Below are 26,522 nucleotides of genomic sequence, written 5' to 3'. Positions count from 1 at the left end.
CCACACCAGCAAAGGAGCACGGCGAAGTGAATAAGGAGAACATTAGTGTACATCATTTATTGATGAGATGTGCCGCGCTCTTTCCAAAGACAAAAAAAAAGAATTAATCTCATTGACGTCCCTCTCCAGCAGCAGCAGCAGCAGCAGAAGATAATCAAATAAAAACCAACCCTGTTCGTATTATGTGTATCTAGTAAGTCCGGAATGAATCAACTTTGAGATTACGCAGTGTATACTATATATAGTCGCTCCGGCGATTAGTGCGTCCTCCTCCTCACTATACACACGGCCATTAATAAACATGGGGGAGATGTGGGTGGGCGTGTGATATGAGTATTCCGTGTGAGCAGTGGAAATCCATACTCGAGAGTAAATTGCCGTAATCCGTCAATCAGTCGGACTACATATTAATCCATTCCCAACAGCTATAATACCGTTTAAAGATGTATTAGCCCGCAGTTTACATTATGTGATCCCCCCTTTCAGTATTTGGATTCATTACAAAAGCTCCCAGGATTCTACAGTTTGTATTATTATTTATCATCAGTCTAAAATTGCGATTGTGTGTAGGCCGGGTGGAATATTATTCTCTTTTTCTTTTAACAAATCAAAAGGAAAGACAAAAGGATAGGCGGGGCAGCGATGCGTGTCTCTTAGATGTATATTTATGCAAGCGGCGCCTATTATTTATTGCCTTGGCAACATCATTCCATCATTCTTCCAGTCCACTTGAAAAATCCTGGCCGTCTCTCAGTCTCTCTCTTGACTTGTCTTGTTGTTGTTTCATTTCAAAGGGGCCCGGAATCTGTTGGTGGGGTGGAAGAAAGTGCTGCCGGCGATGATGATGATGTTCAGTAATACACACACACACACACGCAGATATATAATAGCGGACGTTGAGAAAGAGTCGAGATATGTACAGCAGCAAAGCCGTGAATGATGTGCTGTGCGAAAACAATAAAGAACTCACGGGCACAACAAAGAAAATGGGACTCACCAAACTTCAATTAACATCATAACTGGGATGTGTTGAGAGCTGCTGCGTGTGATCAAGTCGAGCGTAACGAGCTTCAGATTGTCTTTTGCCATTTTGGCAACTGTGTGCTGTTGGAAAAAGAGCCGAGAGAGAAATGTCACGTCATATTTCTCTCTCAGCTTCTTTTTTCCCCATTCTTTTCCTCTTGACTGATGCCGTGTTTCCGAATCGGGATTCCTCGGTTGCCTCGGCAGCTCCAGCTATCCATCTATCTATAGTAGTAGTAGTAGTGCTGCTGCTGCTGCTGGTGCTGGCCCAGTAGTCGTATCGTTTCGCTATTACACATGACGAAAGATGGATGACGACCTCCACCACCACTCGATCCTTACGGGGAACAAAAAAGAAGCTCTCGACTATAAATATCTAATTGAAAGTAGCCTTGGATCCCATTCGCTTTTACGTCAGAACAGTAGGGCCCGAAAAAATGCGCTCATCAATGCATCGCGGAATCACGTCGCCCAATCATTCCGACCGTGAAACATCGCAACCGCTATTTAACTCGAATGTTCATTAGTTAGTTACACAGTTGTGTTGCGGTTGCTAATGGTAATGGCGATTGCCATTCGTTGTGTATTTGGAAACGTTCCAGCCCGCGCGGGTTGAAATTGTCCTCCGCGTGTGACCGCAGCCGTTGAATCATTTTTGAATGAACCGCGCCCCCCCCCCTCGCCTTTAGCCGTGGCGTTTAGAATTACAGTTATGTGCGTCTCGCTCGGTTATGATTACAGGAAGGAAGGTCAAACTTTGCTGGGTTGACGGGGGGAAATGATACGAGTTGCGGTTCGAGTCTCGAGCATCAGCTTATATAGGCCAGTTGCTAGCAGTCTGCTTGGCGTCTGTTGATTTATTGACCATCGCCCAGTCAACTGCACTTGCCGACTTGCCTTATGTGCTGCTGCTGCTTTGTGTCATAGACGAATGAATTCCCCACTGGCGGACGGGTCAAGTTCAAGGTTGGAAATTTCGGTCCAAAAAACGAATGGACGTCGGCGAAATCTGCTGGCCATCGTCGTCTTGCTGGACACAATGCAGCAGCAGCAGCAGCAGCAATAAAGATAACGTTTGGCGCAGCAGCGCGATGGGTTTTATTTGCACAAAAGCTCTTTTCGAATCCAGCTAGTGACTCGGCGGAAGAGATATTCAGGATCGAAAAAGAAGTGCTCACTGTTCAGCGCCGCTCGCTTCAATTGTCCATACACACGACGGGTGATAAATCCGTTTAACTTGACGTTTCTACAATTGGGGAACAACAAGCAGACGGGAATCGCCCTGTTGTCGTTGTCGTCGTTTGTTTAAACTCCAACCCCCCATTGTTTCAGACTCTTAAACATCCAGCCGGAGCAGCAGCTGGATTCAATTCAGTTGATGGCACAACATGTCAATGCTTTCGCCACTCTGCGACGCCCTCTCGTCTTCCGATGGACTGCGCCCCCCGTGTACACGCCAACGGTCCCGCACGATTTTTCTTTTTTGTTGAAGAGTTGCCCGTCGTCCGTCTGAGCTTCTTTTGTGATCCAGCAGCAGCACTTGACGGCGTATAAATCCATTCTTGCTTGGCTAAACAGTCGAGAGATGGATCTAGAATATACATCCAAGGCCTTCTTGGCTTCTTCTTCTTCTTCTTCTTCTGTCCGGATGCACGGGGATCTCAGTGCAAACTGCACAAACCAATCAAATACTTGCTCCTTCCCATCCACTCCACGGACTGGGATCTGTTTATATAGCCTGGGGGGAAGGGGGGGGGGACTATAGGTCTAGTATAGACGTGCTCTTTCCCCAACAACGGCACGTCAGCCCATGTGTACACACATACATTCAGAGAGCTCATATTAGATATACATGTCTACAGCCCGCACATGCCCTAAAGATATTATTATTATCTGGAAACAATAGATGGAATCAGCTAGCGAAATCAATGAAAATGTCTCTTATTGCTCCAGCCACAAAGAAAATCTGCGGCGGCCTCGGTGGATTGGATGGGTGGTATATATCAGCCGAGGCTGTTGGAACAAGTCCCGCCGGAGTCGTTATCTCTCTGGTGGATTCTCTCTCTCTTTCTCTCGATCCTGTTTTCTTTTTTATTTTCTTTTTCTACGCAATAGCAGCAGCCCTTCTCTTTTGTGCGATCTGCATAGTAATGTGTTAACACACATAGGCCATTACCATAATCATGTCGATTGTGTGTGTGTGTGTGTGCATTGTGGGACTTGTTCTTATTATCCTCCTCCACTCTGCGAAAAAGATTGTGTGGTTTTCCCAACATGAAAAGGGAATCTGCTGCTGTTGCTGTGCGGGAATCCGCCGGAATCTTCCATCCGGAATTCTTCCCGCAACAATTTAAAAAAGGTTTTGATCTTCATCGTCGTTGTACATTTTTGGGTGGGGTGGGTGGGCGACGACGTCTTTAGCGCGTACTTTTTTTTTTTACACGGGTATAGTCGTTGTATTACTATTTCTCGGCAGCAGCCGTACTGCAGCAGCAGTAGCAGCCCGCTGGTGGTGGTGGTGTTCTATTCTTAAAACGGGCGCTCTCTCCACTCTACGGCGTTTTCTTCTTCTTTTTGTCGTGAGCAACTTGGGCCCCACCGAACAAGGGCCCCGAACCCCACGCGCTTATACAGTACACTGTGGCGTGGGTATTCTCAGAGAAAAGCCCACGGCCAGCCAGCCAGCCAGCTAGTAGATAGATAGATGGAAAACACAACTGGTAGGAGAGAGAGAGAGAAGCTCGAACGCAACAAACTTTTACAAACAAATAACAATGGTTCAAAATTCTCAGCGTTACAGCAGCAGCAGCAGCAGCAGCTCGCCCGTTTTCAGGGTGAAACTATTGACAACGCAGCAACTAGAAGGAGGGAGAAAGGTGAGCTGGATGAGTGGGTGGGGGAGAGAGAAAACCAGCCGCTATAACATCCGAGTCAACAACAAATTGAGGCAGCCGTGCAGACAGTGAAACAGCCGGACGCGGGAGGTCTGCTGCTGGTATGTGTGGCCATGTGTGTTGAGGGAGAGGTAGGGAGGGAAGCGGGACATTCAAAAAATTCCTTTTTCCTTATAAATTCTCTCGTCGTTTGAACTTTTTTTCAAAAGGAAACAAAACTCTTCTTCTTCTTCCTCCTATGGATCTCCGCTTCTTCCTGGAGGAAATGGGAGGAGGATCCCATTTGATGCCCAAATTGAAGTTGAAATGTTGACAGGAAATCGATAAGTTTCGCGGACGGCTGGACGGCCGGCACACACCCACACGAGTGCTGTGTCTACATAATCTGCAACTTTTCTATTTTGTTATTCAAAGGGCCGCGGTCCTCCATTTAAATCGATTTGGCCCGTTTGTTTGTCTTCCATTATTCGATTGAAATAGCCGAGCTGCAATACATTATACGGCCGTGCCGCAATGAAGTCGACACCATATAATAATCGTGGCTCTTATATAATAATCAGCCTGCTGGCGGAAGAATGCAAAGTTTTTTTGCGCGCCCATCACTAAATATAAAAATAGAAGAAAAACAGAAAAGGGACGATGGAGAGAAATAGAGGCCCTGGGAGAGCTAGGAGAGTCGGTGGGGTGTGGAGCGGAACGACGGGAAGATGCGCAGCCGAGACACATAAAACCCAATAAAAACTCACAACGTATGCGTATAAGAATAAAAGAGAGAAATAGAAAAAAAAAAAGAAAAGATCCGGTTGCTGGAAGAGAGAATATATATACGGCCGCCCGCTATTTCCCAGTCAAAATGGCAAAAGGTTTTTTTATTTTTTATTTTTCTGCGGGAAGAGGTGCGCGGTGGGAGTCAAGTCAGACAGTGTAGGGACGGGGGGCGTCAGTGCCGTCGTCGACGTCGAGCCAACCGGTCGCTTTTCTCTTTCTCTCTCTTAACCTCACGTCTCTTTGAAATTGTTTCCAAGTTCCTTTATTTGCGCCAAACATTTTTTAAAACAAAGTTGCCCAGTTTGGTTGATCTGCTTTTGATCGTTTCTTTAGACATTTCCGTCTGTTGGTTATCGAGTGGACAAAACAGGATCCCGCCAATTGTTTGATTTGAACGGGACTTTTGCTACAGTCTCGAGTGCGTGACGGATCATCATGTGAAAGGACTTTTGGTGGCCTCCCATCGATTGACAACAGGTCAGATCTTGTTATTACCATAATTTGCTGGTGTAGTAGCAGTTGTCGAGTCGATTCAATCATTTCTCGTCATCCGACTAGACACGGAGCACAGCCAATGATGTAATCGGCAATTACACACGCCGAGCCGTGTTTCATTTCAGCAAGAGGCCAGCAATTGGCCATTAGGTAAATGACGGCGAATTAGAATACAACTGTACAACTGCAACTCATGTCTCACTCATTAACTTGCGAGTCTCAAATTGTGCATATACGAGAGAATATAACTTTTTGGCTGGCCAAGTTTTTATTGCCACAACTTCCGAGCTGTGGAAGGTTTTGTGTGTTTTTGACACTTTTTTGGTCTTTTATTCGTCGCCTTTTTTGGGTGATTCATTTTTTTGTTTCCACAAACTCTAGCCGAGGTTTTTATGGACGAAACATTTTGTATTATCGTCCTCCACACACGGACGGACGGACGGACGGACGTTCGGGGGGTTCTATTTTGTTTTTGACGATAGATATCAAGTCCCTTGCAGCTCATGGGCCGGGATGTAAACGTCTATACTATATGCGGCTTCTTTTTATGATCCCGCCAAAAAATAACCGTTTTCGGCTTTTTTCATGGTTCATTCTTCGCAACACGAGTTCGCGGGTCGTTTGTTGCCGCCGGGGGTATAAACCGTTGCGGCCAAAATGATATGGCCACCTTTTTTCCCCTCTCTCGTCCAGACCCGTGTTTGCCTTTGTTTTTGATTTATTCGCCCATTTTCTTCATTGCATAGCAGCTGCGCAATTTCGCTCGTTTATTATTAGTAGAAAAAGAAGAAATTTTGTTTTTCTCCTCGAGGAAATGTGCCGTCGTCGTGAGATGAAATTGGATTTGGATTTCTCCTCATCATTTTTATTTCGGGTGTGGCAGCTTAGATATTGGATTGAGTATCCGTCGTGTCATATTGGCTGTCAGTTGTTGGCTGTGTTCACCGTGTCGTCGCCCTGTTGAGATTTCGCAGATTATTCCGTCCCCGGGAGATTTCAATATTTTTTTTCCCGATTCCAACGGTCATCTACGCACGGGGGAAAAGAGAAGAAAAAAAAAAACCCCAGCGGTTAGTAGATGCGCATCAAACGGACGTATTCGACAGTCGACCACGACGACATTCTCGCGTGACAATTTTTCTGATATTATTAAAAGACATTTTTCACGAGAGGTGACAGAAAAGAGTCGCTGTGATGGGAATGGATGGGCTGCAAGGAAGAAGCTGATCCTCTTGTCGACATGCCCACAAGACGAAAAGAAAATCACATGCGAATTTGATCGCGGCATCGCGTCTTATTGAGCGCACCGGAGCGTGTCGGATAGATTCGTGTTCTTCTTCTTCGGTGAAATGATGTGACTCTCCACAAGGTGTGGGATGCTGCTGCTCCTTCCGATCCCATTTCTTCTTTTCCTTTCGCCGGATCGATACGCCGGCCCAACACTCGACGAGGCCATAAATAATATCATAGGGGGGCCAAGGCAAAAAGGGGAAAACGCACAGCCGTCGATAGAGACACCACAGCCGGACACAAAATGGCGCGCGCGAAATCTAAAGGAATGTTGATTTTCCCGTCTGCTGATTGAGTGGCTTCATCGTCGTCGTGTGCGCATCAAATACCCGCGTGTCGCAATATCTAAGGCGACACACACACATCAACTTTGTGTGTACCGTCGTCCAGCACAAGACGCCACATTTGAAAATGGGGCACGGCAATACCAGAGCACTGCTCCTGGAAATTCCTTTGGCTTTCGCCTGGAATGTCAACATTGCTGGGAATTTCTTCTCTACTTGATATTGGATTTTTTTTTTCTTAAGGGTGGGGAGGGTGGTATGCTCGTTGAATGTATTCCGGAAGAAGAAATGTTGCCACTTTGAAGTGAGTCGCCCAGCAAGAGATGATGGCGCACACACACACAGTGTGGACCGTTCAAATCGTGAAAAGGGGGGTCGGGAGTGAATATGTTTGCACGTCTTGTTGGGGGTTGGGGGGGGGATGGAATCGGAGCAGAAAGAATGAGAAATCTATGAGACGGATATCTATCTCTATTCCAGCTGTGCCGCACAGTCTAGCAAAAGCAGACGAGTATAGGGTGGAGTGTTCATCGTGCCGGATGGGCGACGGATCATGTCTTTCAGTTGTCTAGAGAATAGCTCGGCCATCCGTCATTGTTTTTCCTCTTTTTTTTTTTCTTTTTTATACCCCCACTGGATGCGGTCCCTTCTGTTCTTCCGGATGCTTCATCTTTTTTCCCTTTATTCTCCTATATTCCGGCGAAGCTTGGCGTGCCCCGCTGTCATGGCAATTCCTTTCGGACATTTGTTTGATCTCCTCTTTTCTCTCTTCATCCGTCTGCCCGTCTCTCTCATAATCTCATATTCTTCTGATGCTCACCTACTGCTGCTGCTGGACTGTAATGGACGGACGTCTCTCGATTCTATATCGCCGACGATTGCAGTTATGCTCGGGATTTTTTTGGCCCCTGATTATTCCGGCGGACGGGATGTGATGGATTTCTTGTTTTCTTCTTTCCTGTCATCATTGCCAGCGCCAATGGGGAAAAAAAAGAGGAAAAGTTGGGCCAACAGTATAGTCCAGTTGATCCTGTCTGTATCATCATCAACATATCCGGCAAAAGCCTCGCTTCCCCTAGCCCTCAGGAGCTGGGTCTATTGTCTCGGTTCTCCCGTCTGACTGCTGGGTGGAAGATTCCATTTGTATTGCATTTCCCCGACTGGATCCCGATATCATTAGCGAGATTTCTTTTTCCTTTCTTTTTCTTTGGAATCTAAAACAATAAGGGGCAACGGCACTTGTTGCCAACGGGCGGGATCGGCACACACAATTTTCCACGAGTCTGTCTCCAATCACGACGACTTTCACATCTCTCCACTTAATTGTCTTCATTTTCTTTCCATTTTGTCTATCCGATATCAAAAAAAGGAGGGAAAAAGAACAAGTTTCTTTCGGTTGCCTAGTCGACGTCGCTGGCGTCGCTGGCGTTTGCCTGATGAAGTTAATCAACGGCCCGCTCCTACCTCCCGTGTGTCTTTGTAGAGAGGACAGGGAAGCCATTTTCTGATCAGAGCATCTGAGGGGCGATGCTTTAGATAAATCCTTCATCTTGTGCGAGCAGTAGAGAGAGGTCGATGTCTATTGCGTCACCCCGTCGACGGTCGGGTTCACACAGAGGAATGTGCTGCCGGCCAGCAGCAGCAGCTGCGGTAGATTTCACTTTGAACCGCGGATTTCGCCTCGTTGATTTCACGTTGCCATCGCAACGTGAGGGTCAAAAGAAAAACAAAACAAAAAAGTACCCGGTCACTCTCTTTCTCCCGGCTCCTAAAGCTCCTAGGAGAGATTGACGGAGCGTATTCATTTCGTCTGCCCAACCGAAAAGGATGTGTCGATATAGAATAGCGTGCGCGTCCATCACAGCACAACCGGACTCCTTGCACAATGTAATCCACGGTAGTGGGTGGGTGGATCAAGGAGAAGAATATCAGGATCTCTTGTTGGTTACCGACTATTTTTCTCTCCTCGTTCCTGCTCAATATAGACATTTCCGCCCCCTGCCTACCAATCTCTCTCTCTAAGCTTGGTCCGTCCGTCCATCTGCTTTTCTTTGAGCTGGATATGAATGTCGTATGATATCCCACTCAATATTTAGCTCGGATTTTCCACGGACCCTTTGATCCTTCCACCGAGTCTCGGGCTGGACACACAATTGCCAGGGGCGGCGGCGGGTTTCTTGTCCTGCAGGATCGGCCACGGTGCAATAAGAGGTGGGAGCAATTGAATTGCTCTGATATAGAAGGAGCAGCAGCCAGAGATATTGATACACAGTCGAGCCTCACCACCACCGCCGCCGTGTTTTGACATTCATCGAGTCCAGTTTGAGATGATTGCCAAGTCCTGGCCAAATCCCGCCCACTCACCTTTCTTGCGTAACGACTGCCCCTGATTATCTGCCGCTCACGTCCATCCCTCGACCAGCCCACGGCCAGTTCATCACCTCATTCGTCGCTTTGCCTTCAATCGCCGTGATGAACCCCCCAAAGAAAATGAAGTCGTCGTCGTCGAACCATTTCACGGAGGAAAATTCAAACAGGAGGGACGCAATCATCTCGCGTGTGGCTCTCCGCACGACCGCCAAGCTAATTACACGCTAGACCCTTCGCCCGCCCATTTCTACATTCCTATTCCCCTTTATAGTGGATTGTGTCTGTCCCGCAGGCGTCCAGTCGTCTGTGTTTGGGCTGTTCCTGCTGCGGGAACGTCGATAGGTGTGTCCTGGCCGTAATATAGGCCGTAGTCTCCATTTTTGATTCTAATTCCGTCGTCGACTCTATATAGGCCGGGCTGTCAAATATAAATTGACACAATAGAAAATCCTGGATGGAGGTGGTGGTGGTGGGAGGGGCTCATTATCGGGACTGCCGAGCGCCAGCAGGCTACACAATTTGTTTTTCCATGAGGAAACACACGGGTGGAAGAGGGTTCTCTTTTTTTGTGTGTTGAGATGGATGGCCGGGAGGCAATCGCTGAATGCAAATTCAATTAGCTGTTGTACAAAGATAGCGGGCGCCCGCCTTCTTCTTTTCATCTCTAAGCGACTTTGTCTCGACTCCTTTTCACTTTGTGGAGAGTAAAAGGGGGGGGGGGCGACTCTTCTTCTCTCAACTCTGAAAAAGAAGAAGAAGACGAACTTTGGTTGAATTGATAACCGAGAGAGCTAACAGGTTCAACTTGCGGCCCCCACGAGGGATCTAGCGAGAGTAGTAGTAGTAGTATTAAGACTGCCATAAGTCCGAGATGTACTATCTCGACTCTCTCTCTCTCTCTACATCACAAGTCGCTTTTGCATCCGCCGGGGGAGCATTACAACTGTCAGTCATTCTCTACTTTATTATTATTATTCTGATGATTATTTTTAATAAATCCTCTTGGCATATTAGACGGCAACAGCTGCGCTACACCAGACCCGGAGGCGGGCCCCCCGGCAGACTTTTCTAATCAATTTGGGGGTCGGTTGGGAGGTCGATGATTCCAATCAGCCGTGAAACAAAAGTCTGGCGGGCCGGAAGAGAATAATGAGCGACGATCGATGTTGCACACAAGTTTGTGTGTGCATTTGATTATCGATTTAAGCCATGAAGAGTTGTAGTGTGTAATATTTCTCCTCTCTCGGTGGGAAATAATGCGAGGCGCGCCGTTATTCGATTACACTTCAGATTTGTTATTCCACCCCCACCACAGCGTCACAACGCGACGTCGTGTTCAATAACGTCGCCAGATCCGTCACATCCCCACCCACTCCCGAATATTTATGTGTTTGAGGTTTCGGTTGGCAAACGACCAGGATGTCGTCCTCGTCTTGTTGTTGTTGTTGTTTCCTTTATCTTTCGCCAATCGATCCTTAATTTCGCTCCTTTTGACTTTTCTTGATTCTTTTTGACTCGTCGTGTCTTGTTGTGTCGCCGTCGTGATTGTTCTGCTCCTTTGTCATCTTTTTGGGGCTTGGGGCAAGAACAAAGAGAGTGGCGTGAATCACTTTGTTGTCGTCGTGATCCTGTCGTGAGGCGTCGCTGACAATGAGTTGGCCGCGGCTGATGACGAGATGAAAGCCGACCGACACCGGACACATGCCGACGCGCGCACACAAACACACACGAGAAGAAAAATACTTGTTGTTGTTGTTGTTCTTTTTGCCAATTTGTTTTGGTTGGGTGTCGCTCAGTTTTTGACGAGTTGTGACAGCCGATTGGCGTCTGCCAACAGGAGCGTCGAGTTTCTTTTTTTTTTCTTTTCAACGCGCCCACAGTTGCAATAACAACAACAACAATAATAAGCGTCGAGTTGTCAGCTCTGGTTAAGGTAACAACACACAAGTTGTTGTGTTTTGACAAAAGAAAATAACTCGTCGAATACCTGGAATCGGTAGACTGACGCCGTTCCAAGGCGTAGGCGTCGTCGTTGTCGTGAATGTCGTGGCTGCGTGTAACAAGTGAACGGCGGGGATTTTCCCTAGTCCCGCCGTTTTGGACGTGCGTGTTGCAATCGACACACACGACGGGGCCTGACGTGGGTGGGTGTTGCCTCCTCAATCGATCGAGTCTCCGTTTCTCTTTTTTGTCACGAATGAATAATAATAATAAGCGGCGGCGTCGGCGTCGTTGGCTCTGTGCGGTGCTCCTGTCGACTGGAACAAACCGAAAAAAGTTGGGCCACCTCGTCACTCACTCACGGCATTTTTCTCTTTCTGAGCTGTTCCGTTGTCTATTTCAGACTGACAGACGTCGTGACTTGTGTGCGCTGGCGGAAGTAGGACAACATGGCAGGGGGGGAATCCATTTTCTCAAATCCCGTCCGACGGCATATTTCAGATCTCTAATCCTCCGGCGTGCGGCCTCTTATACAACTCCCGGTTCCATTTCCATAATACACCCCGCTAAACTGCAGTACAGTGCAGTACAGTAGAGTACAGAGTAATGGCAGAAAAGAGTCTAAATAGGACCGAGCGCCTATATACTATTTATCGATCTGTGTTTTGATGTCTGGTGGCATTTCACGTCATTTCACGAGAGTATCAAATCAGTTCACCGGGGCCTTTTGGGGCTGGAAAGATTGGCCCAGGATTCTCTTTCTTCTCTCTGTGACACTGGGCAGAGTGAAACGCGCAATGGCGATGACACAAGGGAAAGGAGAGGGTTCTTCTCTGCCGATAGAAGAAATGTGCAAAAATGAACAAAGTGCCGTGACGCAGAAAGAAATTCGGGACTTGTGCCTGGGGGGGTAAAGAATGAGATTCAACTTGAACACGGGGAACACATCAACTCTGATAAGAGGATCGGATTGGCGACGCAACAGCACCAGCACCCTATTGTCCGTCCACGGGAAAATAAATTCAACACAAATAAAGTGCATGGGGATAGGAGAAAACTTTTTTTCCTCGACGACATTCCACCTGACTGGTGGAAAGCATTGCCCGTCCGTCGTCGGAATGGATTTATTCCGCCGTCACATCCAGCACGACGGCGACCAACATTTAAAAAAAGGATTTTCTTTTTCCCCCTCGACGCCTATATCTTTTTTTAAAAGCATCGAAAGAGAATAATAATAATAGCAACAATAAGAATATACTTCACTATAGACCAAAGTTTGTTTGAGTGAGGAGGAGAGAGAGGAAATCCTGGCCGGCTGCTGGCAAAAGTGCCGGTGATGATATAAAGCTTATTGCAGCAGCAGCTGAGATGGCACGCCCAGCAACTGTGTCGTTTCTACCATCACAAAGAAGAAGAAGAAGTAGGGAGGATTATCTAATATTTTCACCCTCCTCTTCTCGCCAGCGACTTTGCACTCGAGTCGAGTCTGCCGGCCGATTGTCAAAATGTTTTCCCACATTTCTCGACTTTTTTTTTCTTTCTTTGGTAGAAAGCCAAATAGCAGGAGCAGGAGCAAACTGGGGAATCCTGACAATGTCGGTCGGGGGTATACAAGTCAAAACTCGAACTTTTTGGGCTCGGCCACTGCTGGGACCGCCCGCCAACCCCGGCAGGTTGGGATAAATCCAGTCGAAGTGATGGTCGTCGTCCATCCACCAGCCCAGGAAATGAAACGCTCCTTCCTTCCCTTTTCGACTGGACTGTGTGGATTGCATTTTGGGGCTTTTGTCTTGAGCTGCACTGCGGCCGGCCCAACCCCCTGCTGCTGCTGCTGGAATTGCTTTAGCGCTATTGTCGTATCTCAGACGGGCAGGGGGGATCGCAAGTCGCGGCGGCCGTTATTATGGTGGCAGCCACTAAAATCCGCACAATAGTGTCGTCATATCATCCAAGAGTTCACGCCGGCCAATCCCCCCCAAAAAATAGGCCCGACGTGGCCACTTTTGGGAATATCCAGCTGCCGGCCGCGTCGCAGTGTAGCCTCTAAAAAAATAACTTGAGAAAAAATGATGACTAGTGAACGAAAACTGTTGACTCCCGCCGGACCAGTAAAAAAAGATTCCCGGCTTGTTTTTCTTTTGTTTTTTTTTCCATAATTTTTTGGGTTCCTCTCCCGGTGAACATGGAGGATATTGGGAATGGGCATGAAATGAAAGAGTTTGGTGCCTAAGTAAATCTAATACGCAAGTTGTAGTATTAGACGTCAAGCCACAAGGGCTGTGCTGGGCGGCGTGTTGAGTATTGCCAGGGCCAGCATCATCATATCGTCCGCTTGTTGTTTCTCCCTCTCTCTCGACGCCGGCAATATATAATATCGAGTTTGCTTTTGCCCTTGTACAATCAGTGAGAGTTTGCTGCGATGGGATGATGGGGAGAGAGGCCCTTGTGGCGCCGGGCGTTGCCGGGGGAACGTTTGTCGGCGGGACGCGAGATTGTTCAAACTGTTTGCGATGCGCTCAGCTCAGCCAGAGTGAAAATACAGAAAAAAAGGAAAAAAAAAGAGTCGACCGACGACGAGAGTTCTAATACGTTCGTGTACAGAGAGAGAGAGAGATGAAAGCCCGGGGCGGATAAATAGACGGCCAGGCTATTGTTTGCTGGGATAGGCGGAAAAAAAAACACAAAAGTTCCTCTGCTGATGCTGTAGATGATGATGATGGCATCACTCGTCTGACGGACGAAACAACAGAAAAAAGGAAAAAAGAAAAAGTTCTTTTTTCTCTTATCCCATTAAGTGGTTCCATTTCAGCCCAGTCAGCTCAGTGTGTGCACACACTTTGGCCCGTTTCTCTTCTTTTTTTGATTACCATCTTCTTTTCGTAGAGAGACCAGCAGCAGAGTTTCGCCCAACTTGTTCATCTTAGTCCCGTGAGATGATTCCCACAGCCATTCTTAGGGCCGGAAATCATTTTTTTTTAAATTGTCATTTCTAGTTAAATAATAGACGAGGTAGAGATAGGTCGATTATTGATGAAAAATCAAAAAATTTCTGGCTGGCCAAGACAAGGAAAAGAAAGAAGAAAACGAGTCGAGTGATGCTCTTGAATGATCGTCACGGTCCAATTCTCCTCTTCTCTTTTCCTTTCCTTTTTTGGGTTTCGTACGGATCGAGTAGAAGGTACTTGACCCGGACAGCACAAGCAATAAGATTTTGAGTAGTCTATATAGAGCCGGCCGAGGAGTCGATGGGGGCCAGCAACTATAACAACGACGAATAAACAGAGGCATCAAATAAATACAATAGAAGCCAAAGATTTCGCCCTTTTCTCTTTCATCTGTGCCACCGTCTGCGCAAATGTCCGTCGTATAAACTGATAAGAGAGAGAGAGAGAGAGTCAACCTTATCTATAATAATAAAATGCTGGGCATAAAATAAAACAAAGGGCAAACGAATCGACGGGGCTGCCTGTATATTATATTGAGCTCCTGTTTTATTTATTTCCAGGGTGGGAGGACGAGGAAAACAAGAAAGTGCCAAAGTACTTTTTTTCCCCTGGAATTCTAGCTGCTTTTATTCTTTCACCGTTGCCATTTTTAAAATGATTCCCGGCAAGTCTTTTGACTTTTTTGAAAAAAAAAAGTAATCCAAGCGCTTGGCATTGGAGAAAGAGAAATGTCGTGGCGTGTCGTGATGGTGCGTTTGAGATTATTGCGGGACATTTGAAACCGACAAATCGAATCCGGTCGACGGCGGTGGTGGTGGCCAGTCTCTTCTTTTTCTTTTTCTCTCCATCAAAGAATCGAGTCCCCATCGACACAAATGGACGGAATGGCTTCGAAAATAAAACCGGCCAGCATTTGATATTTATTTAAGGAGATATAAGAGAGAGAGAGAGAGAAAAGGGCCAGGCTGCCACTACTGTTACATCGATATATATAAAAGAGAAAGTGGCTTTTTCTTCTTCTTTTATTTTATTTCTTTGCGTTCGTCGTTGCCTTTTGTGCCTTTGTCGCCGTGCCAAAACATCAACTTTGTTGGGATTTTTCTCAAAAGGCTGGAGAGGAGCCCAGCAGAGCCGAGTCTATAGCCGAGTACAGACTACGTGTGTCGAGTACTTTATATATGTTACTATCTAGACTTTCGTCTTTTTCCTTCTTCTTCTTGTGTCTTTTTGGGGGGGTTATTGCGTGTGCTGTCGCGGTCATGCCCGCCTTTCTTCCTTGTTTCTAATTCGTCCGTCATCGGCCATTGCCCAGGGTGTGCTGCAGTATTACTGCAACTGCCTAAAACGAGGCATCGGCACGAATGAATAATCAGACTCACCCGATCCTTCCTAACTCTAACGGCAGAAGAACAGAACCCCTAAAAAATGCGGGTCCTCCAGCCAGAATAAAAAGAACGAAAGAAGAAGAAGATGTGCATCAAACTGGAAACGGGCGGATCCGCGTGATCGTGACGAGTTTAAAAAGAAAAAAAAAGAGTTTGGCCAGTATAGAAAAAAGAAAGACAAGATCCCCCGCACGCGATCCTGAAAATTCAACTGGAGATAGAGCCAAGTTGCTTTTTTCAAATGGGACCCGATGGCTTATTTTCTGCCGGTAGATTCATTTCGTACGAGGGCGTTAATTACCGTAATGGAAGAACAAAAAGGAAAAGGACCCCCGGTCCCGAACGACCGAGAAAAGATGTTGCCACCGACTCGGAGAGACGAACGTTAGAGCCTCTTCTTCTCTTCCTATTTTTGGCTCCAGTTGTTGTTGTTGTTGTAGTTGTTTCTTGTAGTTGAACGCTACACCAGTTCAGCGGTTCTAATAATATGAACAAACCCGCAGAAAGAGGAAGATTTTTTGACGTCACTGCGTGTCGTCCCCTCGCACAGGGACAAACGACACGCATCCACCCAAGAGTTGGAAATAGCTGCTGGCCCACCACCACCACCCCCCAGCTGCTCCGTTTTTCTTCTTCCCAATGAGTTATTGTGTCTATAGTTGATGTCCAACTGTGTGTGTGCTCTCTCTCTTCTCTATTATTATTATTATTCCGGCCCAGCAGAGTTGTGCTGTTATGTTTAGCCCCGGACACATAACTCGTTTAAAAAATATAAAAGGAGAGATAATATATGTGTATATGCCCAGCCTGTCACTTATCATATGGCTCCTGGGCGCTCCTTCGAGTTCCGTACGGGTGATTAAAAAAGTGAATCATGTCGGCGATTGTTGGATCATTACAGGCTTCGTTTCCTCTCGCCCAGTCGCCGTATTTTATTTCATTTTTTAAAACCAATTATTTATTTGCATTTCCCCCCTTTCTCCGTTATGACGACGACGCTTAAAACAATTGGAAAAAATATTTCAAAAACAATAAAAACGTGCGTGTTGTTGCTACTGTTGTCTCTCTAATAAATCTTGTCGTGTCGTTTTGTTGTTTGTCTATTTGCAGATTGCGGGACGGTATAATCTCGAACGGAAAAGTCGTCCCGACGGTGTGGTGGAGAAAAGTTGCTCATTTGCTTTGAATCTTTGCCTAAAAGAGTTCCCGTTGGCTCCCGCTGGGGGATCATCAAAGCGAAAATGAAGAAAATGAGGGAAGCGACAACAACGACAACGACTAGAATAGCGCCGCTCTGCGTTTATTATTTCCTCATTTTCCAGACGAGTCTCCTCCTCCTCTTCTCAGGTACGCCAGAATTTTCGAGACTTTTATTTTGGTTTTTTGGTGGGTCTGGAATTCTATTCACGCGGCAACATTTTGCGTGAATCGACTGCCGTGCTGCACAAACTTATCGATCGATCCGGCTGCAAACTTTTAGCCTCCCCCCATTGCACATCAAAGTCGAACTCCTGCATGGGTATAAATTGTCCGTTTCCCTGTCTTGATTTCGGTCGGGGACAAACTTTTGTGTTTGTTTCTCTTTTGATTTTTCTATTTGAGGCCTCGTCGTCGTGGAAGATGGCGGGCGGTTGGAATGATGATGGCAACGGCACTCGAATTGGAATGGCGCCATTCTTCTTGTACTACTACGACCCAGATCGATGGCCATCGATTTCCTTTCGGTCGACTGGCGGCTTTTGATGTTTATTCAACGCGTTGCACGGGGCTCGTTTTTTTGTTTCTTATTTTTTTGTTTTATGTTTTTTTATTATTATTGTGCAATGGCACTGGTGGTGGTGGTAAGGAGAAGGCGAAGAAGAATTGCTGGGTGGAAGGGAAAGGCGTCGGCCGGTGAAAATGAACCACGTCCAGCAGAGAAAGAATAAGAGTTGCGTCGGCGGTGGCTGCGTGCTGCGGCTCATTGGATTCATACGATTGATTGACTATTGTCCTCTGATGCGCAAAACTTTGGCCCGGAGGTGGGAGGCCAAATCAGGAGCACCGCCGCACTGCCAGGCTGTGATGTGTGATGATGTGCCGGGTGGATGCAACTTTTGGCATTTTAGAGCTGGCCAGAAAGAGATAGCGATATAGAATTTAGCCTCAAGTTGTCGGTGGGGGGGTTGATCCCGAAATGAAATGGTCACATGCACAATTATTTCCCTAATCAAGTTCCAAACTCCCGAACCCAGCCCAGCAGGGCTTGCTTGATTATGTTGCCAGCAGCAGCAGCTCGACATGATGAAAATGTCGATTCACGTCGTCACGTGCTGAGCAGCACCAGCCCCGCCCGAACTATTAGATGATGACCTTTCTATAATATCTACAGTACGTAGTCTCGACTCTAAAGTTTCAAGCTTTTGTTGCCTTAGATTCACCCTGTTCCTCCGGCTCGTATTCCTTTGATGAGAGACTCAACTTGGCCAGCAGCAGCAGCAGCCGGATGCCCAGTTTCTAATTCTCTTGTAGGCAATATGTAGTTCATGTGTCTCTCTGTTTGTGTGTTTCGTGTATGTATAAGTCGCAAGCGGATGGAGAGATAGTAGACGGGCGCGCCCAACTGTCATTTCAAACTCTCAGTCACACACAACAACGTCAGATTGTTCTTCTTGTTCTGGCTGCTGCTCGTGATGACGTACAACGACGACGGCGGGAGATGAGCTGCTGTCCGTCGTCCATTAGGATGAAACGAGAGATGAGATACAATTTCAATAGATTCACCATGGAAGCGACGAGAGTCACGACCGGAGACAATGTCAACTTGCCCGTTGGTTGCAACTCGCTGCTCCTCCTCCTCTGCTGTATTCAAAAGTTGCTTAACATTTCCACCCCACATCATGTCCAGCAGGCCATCGATTCGTGTGAAATTAACTTTTTGGCCTCTCCCCCATCCGTTTGTCCGTTTCGTCGTCGCCGAGGATTGATGGGCGTCAAAACAAGAGCGCGGGGTGTTAATCGGGAGTGAGATGTGTACTCGGATGCTTCAGATGGTTGTCCACTCACCTCGTCCAATAAGAAGAAGAAGTAGAAGATCAGAAGAAAAATTAGGAAAAATGACGAAATGCCTTTGATTCTCAATGCTGGATCACTTTACCAATTAACCAAGTTTGTAACCCGTACAGACCTTCCATAGAATGGGACAAAAATAATGAGATGGAAAGGGGAAAAAAGAAGAAGAAACACGGCCGATACTCTTGTTGTGATACCGCGAATAAGAATATTGATTTTATCATTTTCCCCAGTTCCTTTTTTTACTTTTCCCGTGAAAAAGGAAAAAACTTTTTCCCTTTTTTCTCTCCGGTTGGATTTTCTTGGGAGCGGTAGGAGATCAAATGTCTCTGGAGAGAAACTCCACTCGAAGAAATCTTTTTGCTTCTTAGCACTTTGGGCTGGATGGGCTGGATGGATGGCATCAACTATGGATGCGATGAGAGAGGCCCAGCTCCCAGCTCAGCAGCCAGAGATGACAGCAGTCGGCCGCTTATCAAAGTGGCTGGTGGTGGTGGTCCAGCGATCAAGAAGAAACGCACGACGACGTGAATGACGGGGGGAGACGGGCCGCGCCGCGATTGAGAGATGAGGGTGGACAACCCGCAGCACTTGGCAATCCGGCTGCTCTCTTCTCCTATTTCTTGTGTCCCGGACCAAAGGATAAAAGAGTCTGTCACCCAGAGAGACACCAAATGAACGGGCCCAGTTCTTACGTACACTACTATATCACGGGCAGAGGGGGGGGGGAACAGACAAAAAAAGTCCGGCCATGTTCTTCCGGTACGTGATGAAATCAAGTTGGGTTACTCAGGAGAAGAAGGAGAGACAAACAATATAAGGCGACGACACGAAATGAGAGATGGCACGGCCTTTCTTTAGATATTCGCCGGCCCGAGTAGTTTTTTCCAGAAAATAAGGGCTGGCAACTAATTGAATAGGAATCACATCTGATAGGCCCACTCCACTTCTCATCTAATGCGCCCACGTGAAATCATTCAAAAGAAGCTTTTAGAGACTGTCTACCTTTTCCGAGTTAGCGTCAATCATTCGGCAGTGATGTCGAAGCTGGGCCTTTTGATTCATTGGCCCCCTAAAGGCGAGTGCTTGGCCGCCGCCTGTCTGTGTGATCACGTCACCCGACGACGGCCATACAAAAAAAGGTGAAAGTGAGGAGGAGGAATCGAATCAACTCGTGTGTCGCCGTGTCAAACGCGCGACGTGCATAAATATCAAAAGTCAATGCGCTTACCACCCCAAACGTCGTCTGCTAGAGAGAAAAAAGTGTTGGGCCAGACATACACATTGCATGCACCACCACCACCTCCCAAAAAAAGTCACACAAATTCAATTGACGTTTTCTTTCTAGCCCCCTTGATGTTTTTCCTGGGCGTCAAGGTCTTCCTTTCTTCTTCTTCTTCTTGTCCAGGGGGAGTCCAGTGTCAAAGGGGTCAGACTTTTATCGGGTCTCTCTGCTGGCGCACGCACCGCCGTTAAATTTAAGCCTTTCACGGCGGGTCGGGTTGGATGGCTGCTCGGTTCACTTGTCGGGATTCCCGACAACGCGACGATCCTACTGTTTATACATGTGTGTGTATATTCGGATTATTTATTATGAGAATTGAAGCCTGGGCTAAACACACACACACACACAGGCCTCTCTTTTTCTCGTATTATTTTTCCGCTTCCGCCTCGATATTATTCGGATCGAGTTATTGGCACAAGGAAAAATTGGTGACTGTTTGTGTGCACATTTGTGTTGTTGTTATTATTATGGCGTCGGCGGGAGAAGTAATGCTTTCGATATTGGATCACGCCCGCTTGATGGATTGGGGCGTGTGTTTGCAGTGCACATTATTATATTATTATTTTTTGATTGATTCGTCTGAACTCCCCAAAACAAATAGGAACAGTTGCAGCATCTGCGGCGGAGGCCACCAGAGCTATCGAGAAAATGGAATCCGGCGAATCCTCTTCTTTTCCGTCTCATCCGCTGCTGGATGCCCCGGACGTCCAGGCCGACGAGCCCTGGAGCAACAACAACAACAACCCGAACCAACAACAGCCCGTCGTCAACGGAGACGGGGTGGCCACTCCGTCACTGATGGACCTGTCGACCGGATTGATGGGACTCGACTCGACGGGACTACTGGCCGGCAACGGCGACGAGCAGCTGCAGCCGGGCGGCGGCAGCAGTTCGGGCGGTGGCAGCGAATCCGGTCCGCTTTTCGACCCGACCACCGAGCGAAATGTCACCGTCCTGGTCGGACGGACGGCCAATTTGCATTGCCGCGTCCGTTACCTTGGCAACCGAACGGTGAGTCTAACACACGAGTCTGTCGCTTAGCGACCGGACATGAATTTCCCATTGTCCACTTATGAAATGGGTTTCGACACTTTTGATTGGCCATTCCTCATGCCCATCAGACTGGCGTTTTGTTTCTGATATTGGCCAATTTTGATTGACGGACTCTTGTGTCGTCGTCGCCCGTCTGGTTATTTAAAAGAGTTGCCCGGCTGTAGTAGTAGTAGTGGCTGCAGTGGAGCGTGAGAAAGAGGAGCCGAGATGCGGCAATGTGTACACACGCCGAGATATCGACACGTTCCTTGTTTGTTTCGGAGCTCGGAGAAGCGGATCAGGTTCGATCCAATTAAGAAGACGAGACCATCACGACCAGCCCAGCAGCGCTGGAGGCCAGGCGCCCTCTGAAATCTCCTCCTCGGTGGTTGTCTCGCCCAGCACAACCGCGCCATTCTTATTCTTATTCTTTTCTTTTGTTGTTATCCACCTGGCTGCGCTCAGCGCACAACTCACGCTCCACCGGATCCGCCCGTTACCCGGTGTCAACCCCTGGGACATGGAGCATATCCATCCGTCCAGAGTCGAAGAGTCTAAAAGTCCAGGGTCCAGAGTTGCATGTTGCCTCGGGAGTTTGAAATGCCAACGACGAGGCGGACAACAATGTGTGATGCGCACATTTCTCCTCCCGCTCGAGTGGGGGAACAGCCAATCCGCCACTTTAGCCGGGGCCAGCGACACACACAATGTCGTCGGACATACGGACGGGATCCGATCGGCGTTGGTTCCAGGAAGAATGACAATTCGTGTCACTTGGAAAAAAGAAGAAAAACTCGTCCGACACGAGGCACTTTTTTCTCTTGTCGAAAGGAGTTTGGCCATTGATCACATCCGTCGCTATAACGAGAAAACAGCAACTTGTTTAGTTTGGCCCAGTCATTCGCCCCATATATATCCTAGCCGGAAAAAAGCTATACACTTGTACAGCTGCTGGCTGCTGGAGATGGAGATGCCCATTTGATTCGATTTCTTTTTCGATTCATTTTCTGCATTCAAAGCGGCCATCTTTTTTTGTCAGCATCAGTCAACTTGATTTGACAAACTGTTTGGCGCCCCGCTAGACTCTTTTCTTTTCTTTTCTATTCCCGACACAACACATAGAGAGTCCCGCATTGATGTCAGACTGGCCAATTGAATCACGAGGAAAACAGACTTTGGCGTCTGCTGGCTCTTTCTCTCACACGCCTTGAGAGATGAGAGACGTGTGTGTGTTTGGCCTATGAATAATGAAGGGCCGGCTAGATAGCTAGCTAGCTGCTAGCTACCCTGGGCGGGGCCCCATAGTCCCGAAATGATTTTTTCTCCTTTTCTTCTTTTCTTTTCTTTTCTTTCTTGTTGGTGAAGGTGAGCTGGATCCGGCACCGTGACGTGCACATCCTGACTGTGGGTCGATACACGTACGCATCCGACCAGCGGTTCACTATCGTCAAGTCGCGACCCACCGAGGACTGGACGCTGCAGATCAAATTCACGCAGGCCAGGGACGCCGGATTGTACGAGTGCCAGGTCTCCACTCAACCCCACCGCAGCCAATTCATCCGCCTCAATGTCGTCGGTTAGTCAACCTACCCAAATAATAATATCTGAAAATCAAAACCAAGAAAAAATCAATCGTCGTTCATTCCAATCGATGGGCGCCGTCTCGTCTCAGACTCACGGCCTTGCCATTTCGACGGGGTGGAGGGGCGTGCCCGATAATGAAGTGCTCAAAGAAAAGAGAAAACGTCGAATCATGTAGACTGGATCGCATCCGGCGTGTCTTTTTTCCTTGTGCCTTTGTTCCGTCAATAACTAAGAAAGAGAGAGAGAGACAAAGAACACTCACGAAAACTGTCGCCCTCGGCTGTTGCCCATAGATCCCGGCCCGTTTCTGTGTTGGTGACGTTCAAATTTACGTCACGTCCGTCTACTACATGGCCGACGCCGTTGCTGCTGCTGCTGGCAATCCGCACCGCCCGTTTTGCTCTGAGAGCTGCCCGGCCAAAATATCAAAGTCAAGAACAATGTTTTATTATATGGAATTTATTCCAAACAGACGGACGGCACTTGACCGTCGTATAGCCTAGTGTGCGGAATTCCGCCAGCAGTGACCGCAATTTTCATACGTACGGGATTCAATTTTTTTACTTTTGATCAACGTCCAATAGTTATTGCTGGAAAAAAAACGGGAGTGGGTGGATTGAACTTCGGGACTGGTCGCAGGATTTTGCAGATTTTTTATGTCCATAAGTCGTGCGAAAAGTGACGATTAGGAAACAATAAAAAGGAATTTGATTTATATCCCTGGGCAAAAACAACAAAAAAGTCGAGGCGATACAATTCGGGCCAGTCCCATATAAAAAGACGAGACCCCCAAAAACAAACAAAAATCCATATCGTCACCAGCTGCTGCTGCTGCGTATGTTTATGCACTCGGAAAAAGATATAGAGGGGGTTATTATTATTATTATGATTATTTCTTTTCCCTCCGCAATATTCTCTTTTTTTGATTTATGTTTATAGCTCGTCGGTCGTTACGGCCTTGTTAATGTCGACTCTTTTTGCTTCCTCCTCTTCCACCAGTGTTGTGTGCGTGAAGTTGATCTTCTTTTTATTTTCTCTTTCCGTTCGCCATAGACTTGGGTGCGCTCGTTATTTCCAATTCTTTTTTGATAAACTTGAGCGTCTTTTTTTTTTATTCTTGTTTCATATTTTTCCCTTTCTGCCGTGTGTCAACTTGTTTTCTATTTTTATTTTATTCTTTTTTTTTCGGTTATTTTTTCTGTTTTCTGGTTTTCTCCCGCGCTTCTTCTCCGTCGTGTGCAGATGACAGTCCCGTCGGTGATCAGGGTCACGCGGCCAGCACCGGATCAAAGTCATCCAAACTAGGCAAAAAGAATCTCGCCCAGTACCGTAATTTGAGTTCATTGAGTTACATTTTGTTACTACTATCGCTGCTGTTGTTTATGAATTGAAATAGTATATTTTTTTACTATTATTATTTGCGCTTGGCATTACGTACTCTGTCTCTTTCTCGCCTGATATCAATTGATTGAAGTACATCATTTGACTTCTCTCATTTCAATTCTCTTAATTATTCATCAAATAATAATATTAAAAATATCCAAAATTCCAATTGACTACCAAATCTGACGCGTTTGTGTATCTCTTTTTTTTTTGGCCATTGCTTTTTCTTTCGTGTTTCTTGTCCCGTTTTTTTTTTTATCGTGTGCCGTTGTGAAACCAAAAAAATCTTCTGAACGCTTCCAGCTCCCAAGGCGGTGATTCTGGGCGGCCCCGAGTTCCACGTCGACGTGGGCAGTCACGTCAATCTGACTTGTATCGTCCAGTTCAGTCCCGAACCTCCAGAGTACGTCTTTTGGCATCATCACGATCAAGTAAGAACAACAAAAAAAATTTTGTCTCCCTTCAATCATCGTCACATTTTTATTTGATTTTGAAAAATATTTTTTTGGCGGGCATTTTTCAAATGTCGAGAATTTGTGTCAAAATTCGTAATGTCGACATATTTTTGGTGGGGGCTAATAATTCAAACACGACCAGATGCTTTGCATAGTGAAAGGTACTCGGTCATTTTCACTCGGCCGCCCGACATGCGTCCAAAAAGTCGCATCGCCAAAATTTGAAAATTTCCAAAAATCTTTTTTTTCCCACCCAATTTTTTGGGTTTACCACCCGAAACTTGTTTTTGCATTTCCGTGTGCTGCATGCACGTCGTTTGTAATTTAGCAAAAAAGAAATGTGAGAGATGGTATCACATGACTGGATGCTGATGTCGTGCGTATTCATTTCACACCGACCTAACGAGAGAAGTTGAGCTGAAAATATTTTTCATCTTTTTCTGGATGGGAAAAAAAGGAGCTGAGACACGATTCGTCGCGTGGAGGCGTCGCCATCGTGACGGATAAGACAAATCCAGTCACTTCGACTTCCCTGCTGCTCCGCCAAGTGCGGCTCTCCGATTCCGGCAAATATTCGTGCACGCCGTCCAACGCTGACCCGGCGTCCGTTACCCTTCACGTCCTACAAGGTAATCCCCCTCATTTATATAACACGTTGATTCATTCAAAACTTAAAAAAAAAAAAAAAAAAATCGAAAATCATTCAGGTGAGAGACCAGCTGCCATGCAGAGCAACGGAGCATCACCTTGTTCGATCCACTGGATTCTCCTCCTGTTCCTTCCACTGCTCTGCTGCCGGTTCGATCATCGTCTCGTCGCCTGGATCACGTGATCACCCAGCGCCACCCCGTGACCAGTTTCTTCAACTTTGTGCAGGATCGAAAAACAAACAAACAAACTAAAAGTTGGGAAAGATGAGAAGAGGCTTTAATGATTTTATTATTCGTCAATGTGAATGAGCGCAGCAGAAGCACCCAATCAGTTTATTTTTCCATTTGTTAACTTATATTTCAGTTGTTTCCCTCGGTCATTTTGGTAGGAAATGTTTAGCGGAAATGTGGAGAAGAGAAAACGAGTCGAGTTCAATGGGAGCGATCCTGTTGGGGGAGGAGAAATGGTGGTGCAAACCCACCCAGAAGAAATGGAACTTTTATTTTTTTATTTTATTTTTGACCTGTACACATGGAAATGATGTCCAATTTACCAACTATTCATTCATGTCTGAACCCGTTCAAAACCCACCCAACCCAACTATATCTATATTTATATACTATTATATCCTATAGTGCACGCGCGCGTCTAGGCCGTTTTCCGTGCGTGAAACCATTGTGTACGCATCGATCCCCCCCTCCTCCTCCTCCCGATGATTATCGTGACACACATACTCATGATACAACCGCCTCGGATGTGAGACACTCTCGCATCCAGCAACAGTTGATGATTGTGCGCGTTGGTTTCAATTTTGATTCGTTTTTCTTCTTCTTTCTTCCTATGATTGTCGCCCGATAAAAACCAACAAAACCACACGCGGTCATCTTTGATTCGTTTAGAATTTTTTCCCTCCTTCATTTTGATTGTGTTATTGACAAAAGTTGTCTATATCTACGAATGGCGCCGTTTTTTCACGTTTCTACAACAAAATTGTTCGTGACGGCGGCGGACGCCCGGCGATTGGGTTGTCAGACTAGGTGGGCGTGGTTACACGGAAGGAGGTTTCAGTGCGGGAAAGAGCGTGATCCTGTAGGACGTAGTGTTTTAGAGGCAGCGAGTATGAAAAAACAAGATGCATCATCGTTCTTTTTGATCCAGCAAAATCAATCAACAGGCGGCCATTTTTCTTTAGGGGATATTGTAATTCCATTTGATCCACCGATGGAAAAAAAAATTTTAAATATAAAATCATTTTGCAAATATTTCTAGAAAATAATCGAAGAAAAAGAAAGAAGAAACAAAAATTTGATGACGTGTTTTTATTCACTGCTTCACACCCTTTTCGATATTCAAATAAGAAATTTCAGATAATTAATATCAGAGCCCTCACCAATCATCATTTCTCGTGTAAATACGTTATTATTGTCACTCCTATAATACAGGTGTCCAACAGTTGAAAGCAGCCCACCATTTGGAAAAAAAAAGGTTAAAAATTATATTTACCCAGTCTGATTTATGTTCGATTCCACTTATAATTATTACCGCCCTCGTGTTGATTTCTCTCTCCTCTGATCCACCCGAGTCTCAGATTTTGTCGAAAAACCTCCTCCAAAACGATGATGACATATTTATGAATGATGTTGTGTTCTTCAATACATACCATTTCGAATCGAATTTTCGTTGGGT

At 46.5% G+C, this 26,522-nt stretch overlaps 1 protein-coding gene across 6 annotated transcripts; it reads left to right on the top strand.

Annotated features, from left to right (window-relative positions):
* The first annotated feature begins 4,857 nt into the window (after window positions 1-4,857).
* LOC124209492 lies at window positions 4,858-26,510 on the top strand. Of its 6 annotated transcripts, none has more exons than XM_046607496.1 (9): window positions 4,883-5,162; window positions 5,244-5,330; window positions 16,506-16,742; window positions 20,333-20,742; window positions 22,129-22,339; window positions 23,590-23,652; window positions 24,034-24,161; window positions 24,643-24,814; window positions 24,893-26,510. In XM_046607496.1, the coding sequence occupies exons 3-9, from the start codon at window positions 16,637-16,639 to the stop codon at window positions 25,015-25,017; spliced, it is 1,215 nt and encodes a 404-aa protein (XP_046463452.1). In that variant the 5' UTR covers window positions 4,883-5,162; window positions 5,244-5,330; window positions 16,506-16,636; the 3' UTR covers window positions 25,018-26,510. The 6 variants fall into 6 exon arrangements, with proteins under 6 accessions (XP_046463453.1, XP_046463449.1, XP_046463451.1 ...); XM_046607494.1 differs by having other exon boundaries at window positions 23,590-23,676; XM_046607493.1 differs by lacking the exon at window positions 5,244-5,330 and having other exon boundaries at window positions 4,862-5,162; window positions 23,590-23,676.
* Window positions 26,511-26,522: the final 12 nt, after the last annotated feature.

This window comes from Daphnia pulex, chromosome 12 (assembly GCF_021134715.1).
Source record: "Daphnia pulex isolate KAP4 chromosome 12, ASM2113471v1".
NCBI lineage: Eukaryota > Metazoa > Arthropoda > Branchiopoda > Diplostraca > Daphniidae > Daphnia > Daphnia pulex.
The sequence above is the reverse complement of the archived record's forward strand: the minus strand, read 5'-3'. Positions and strand labels throughout refer to the sequence as shown.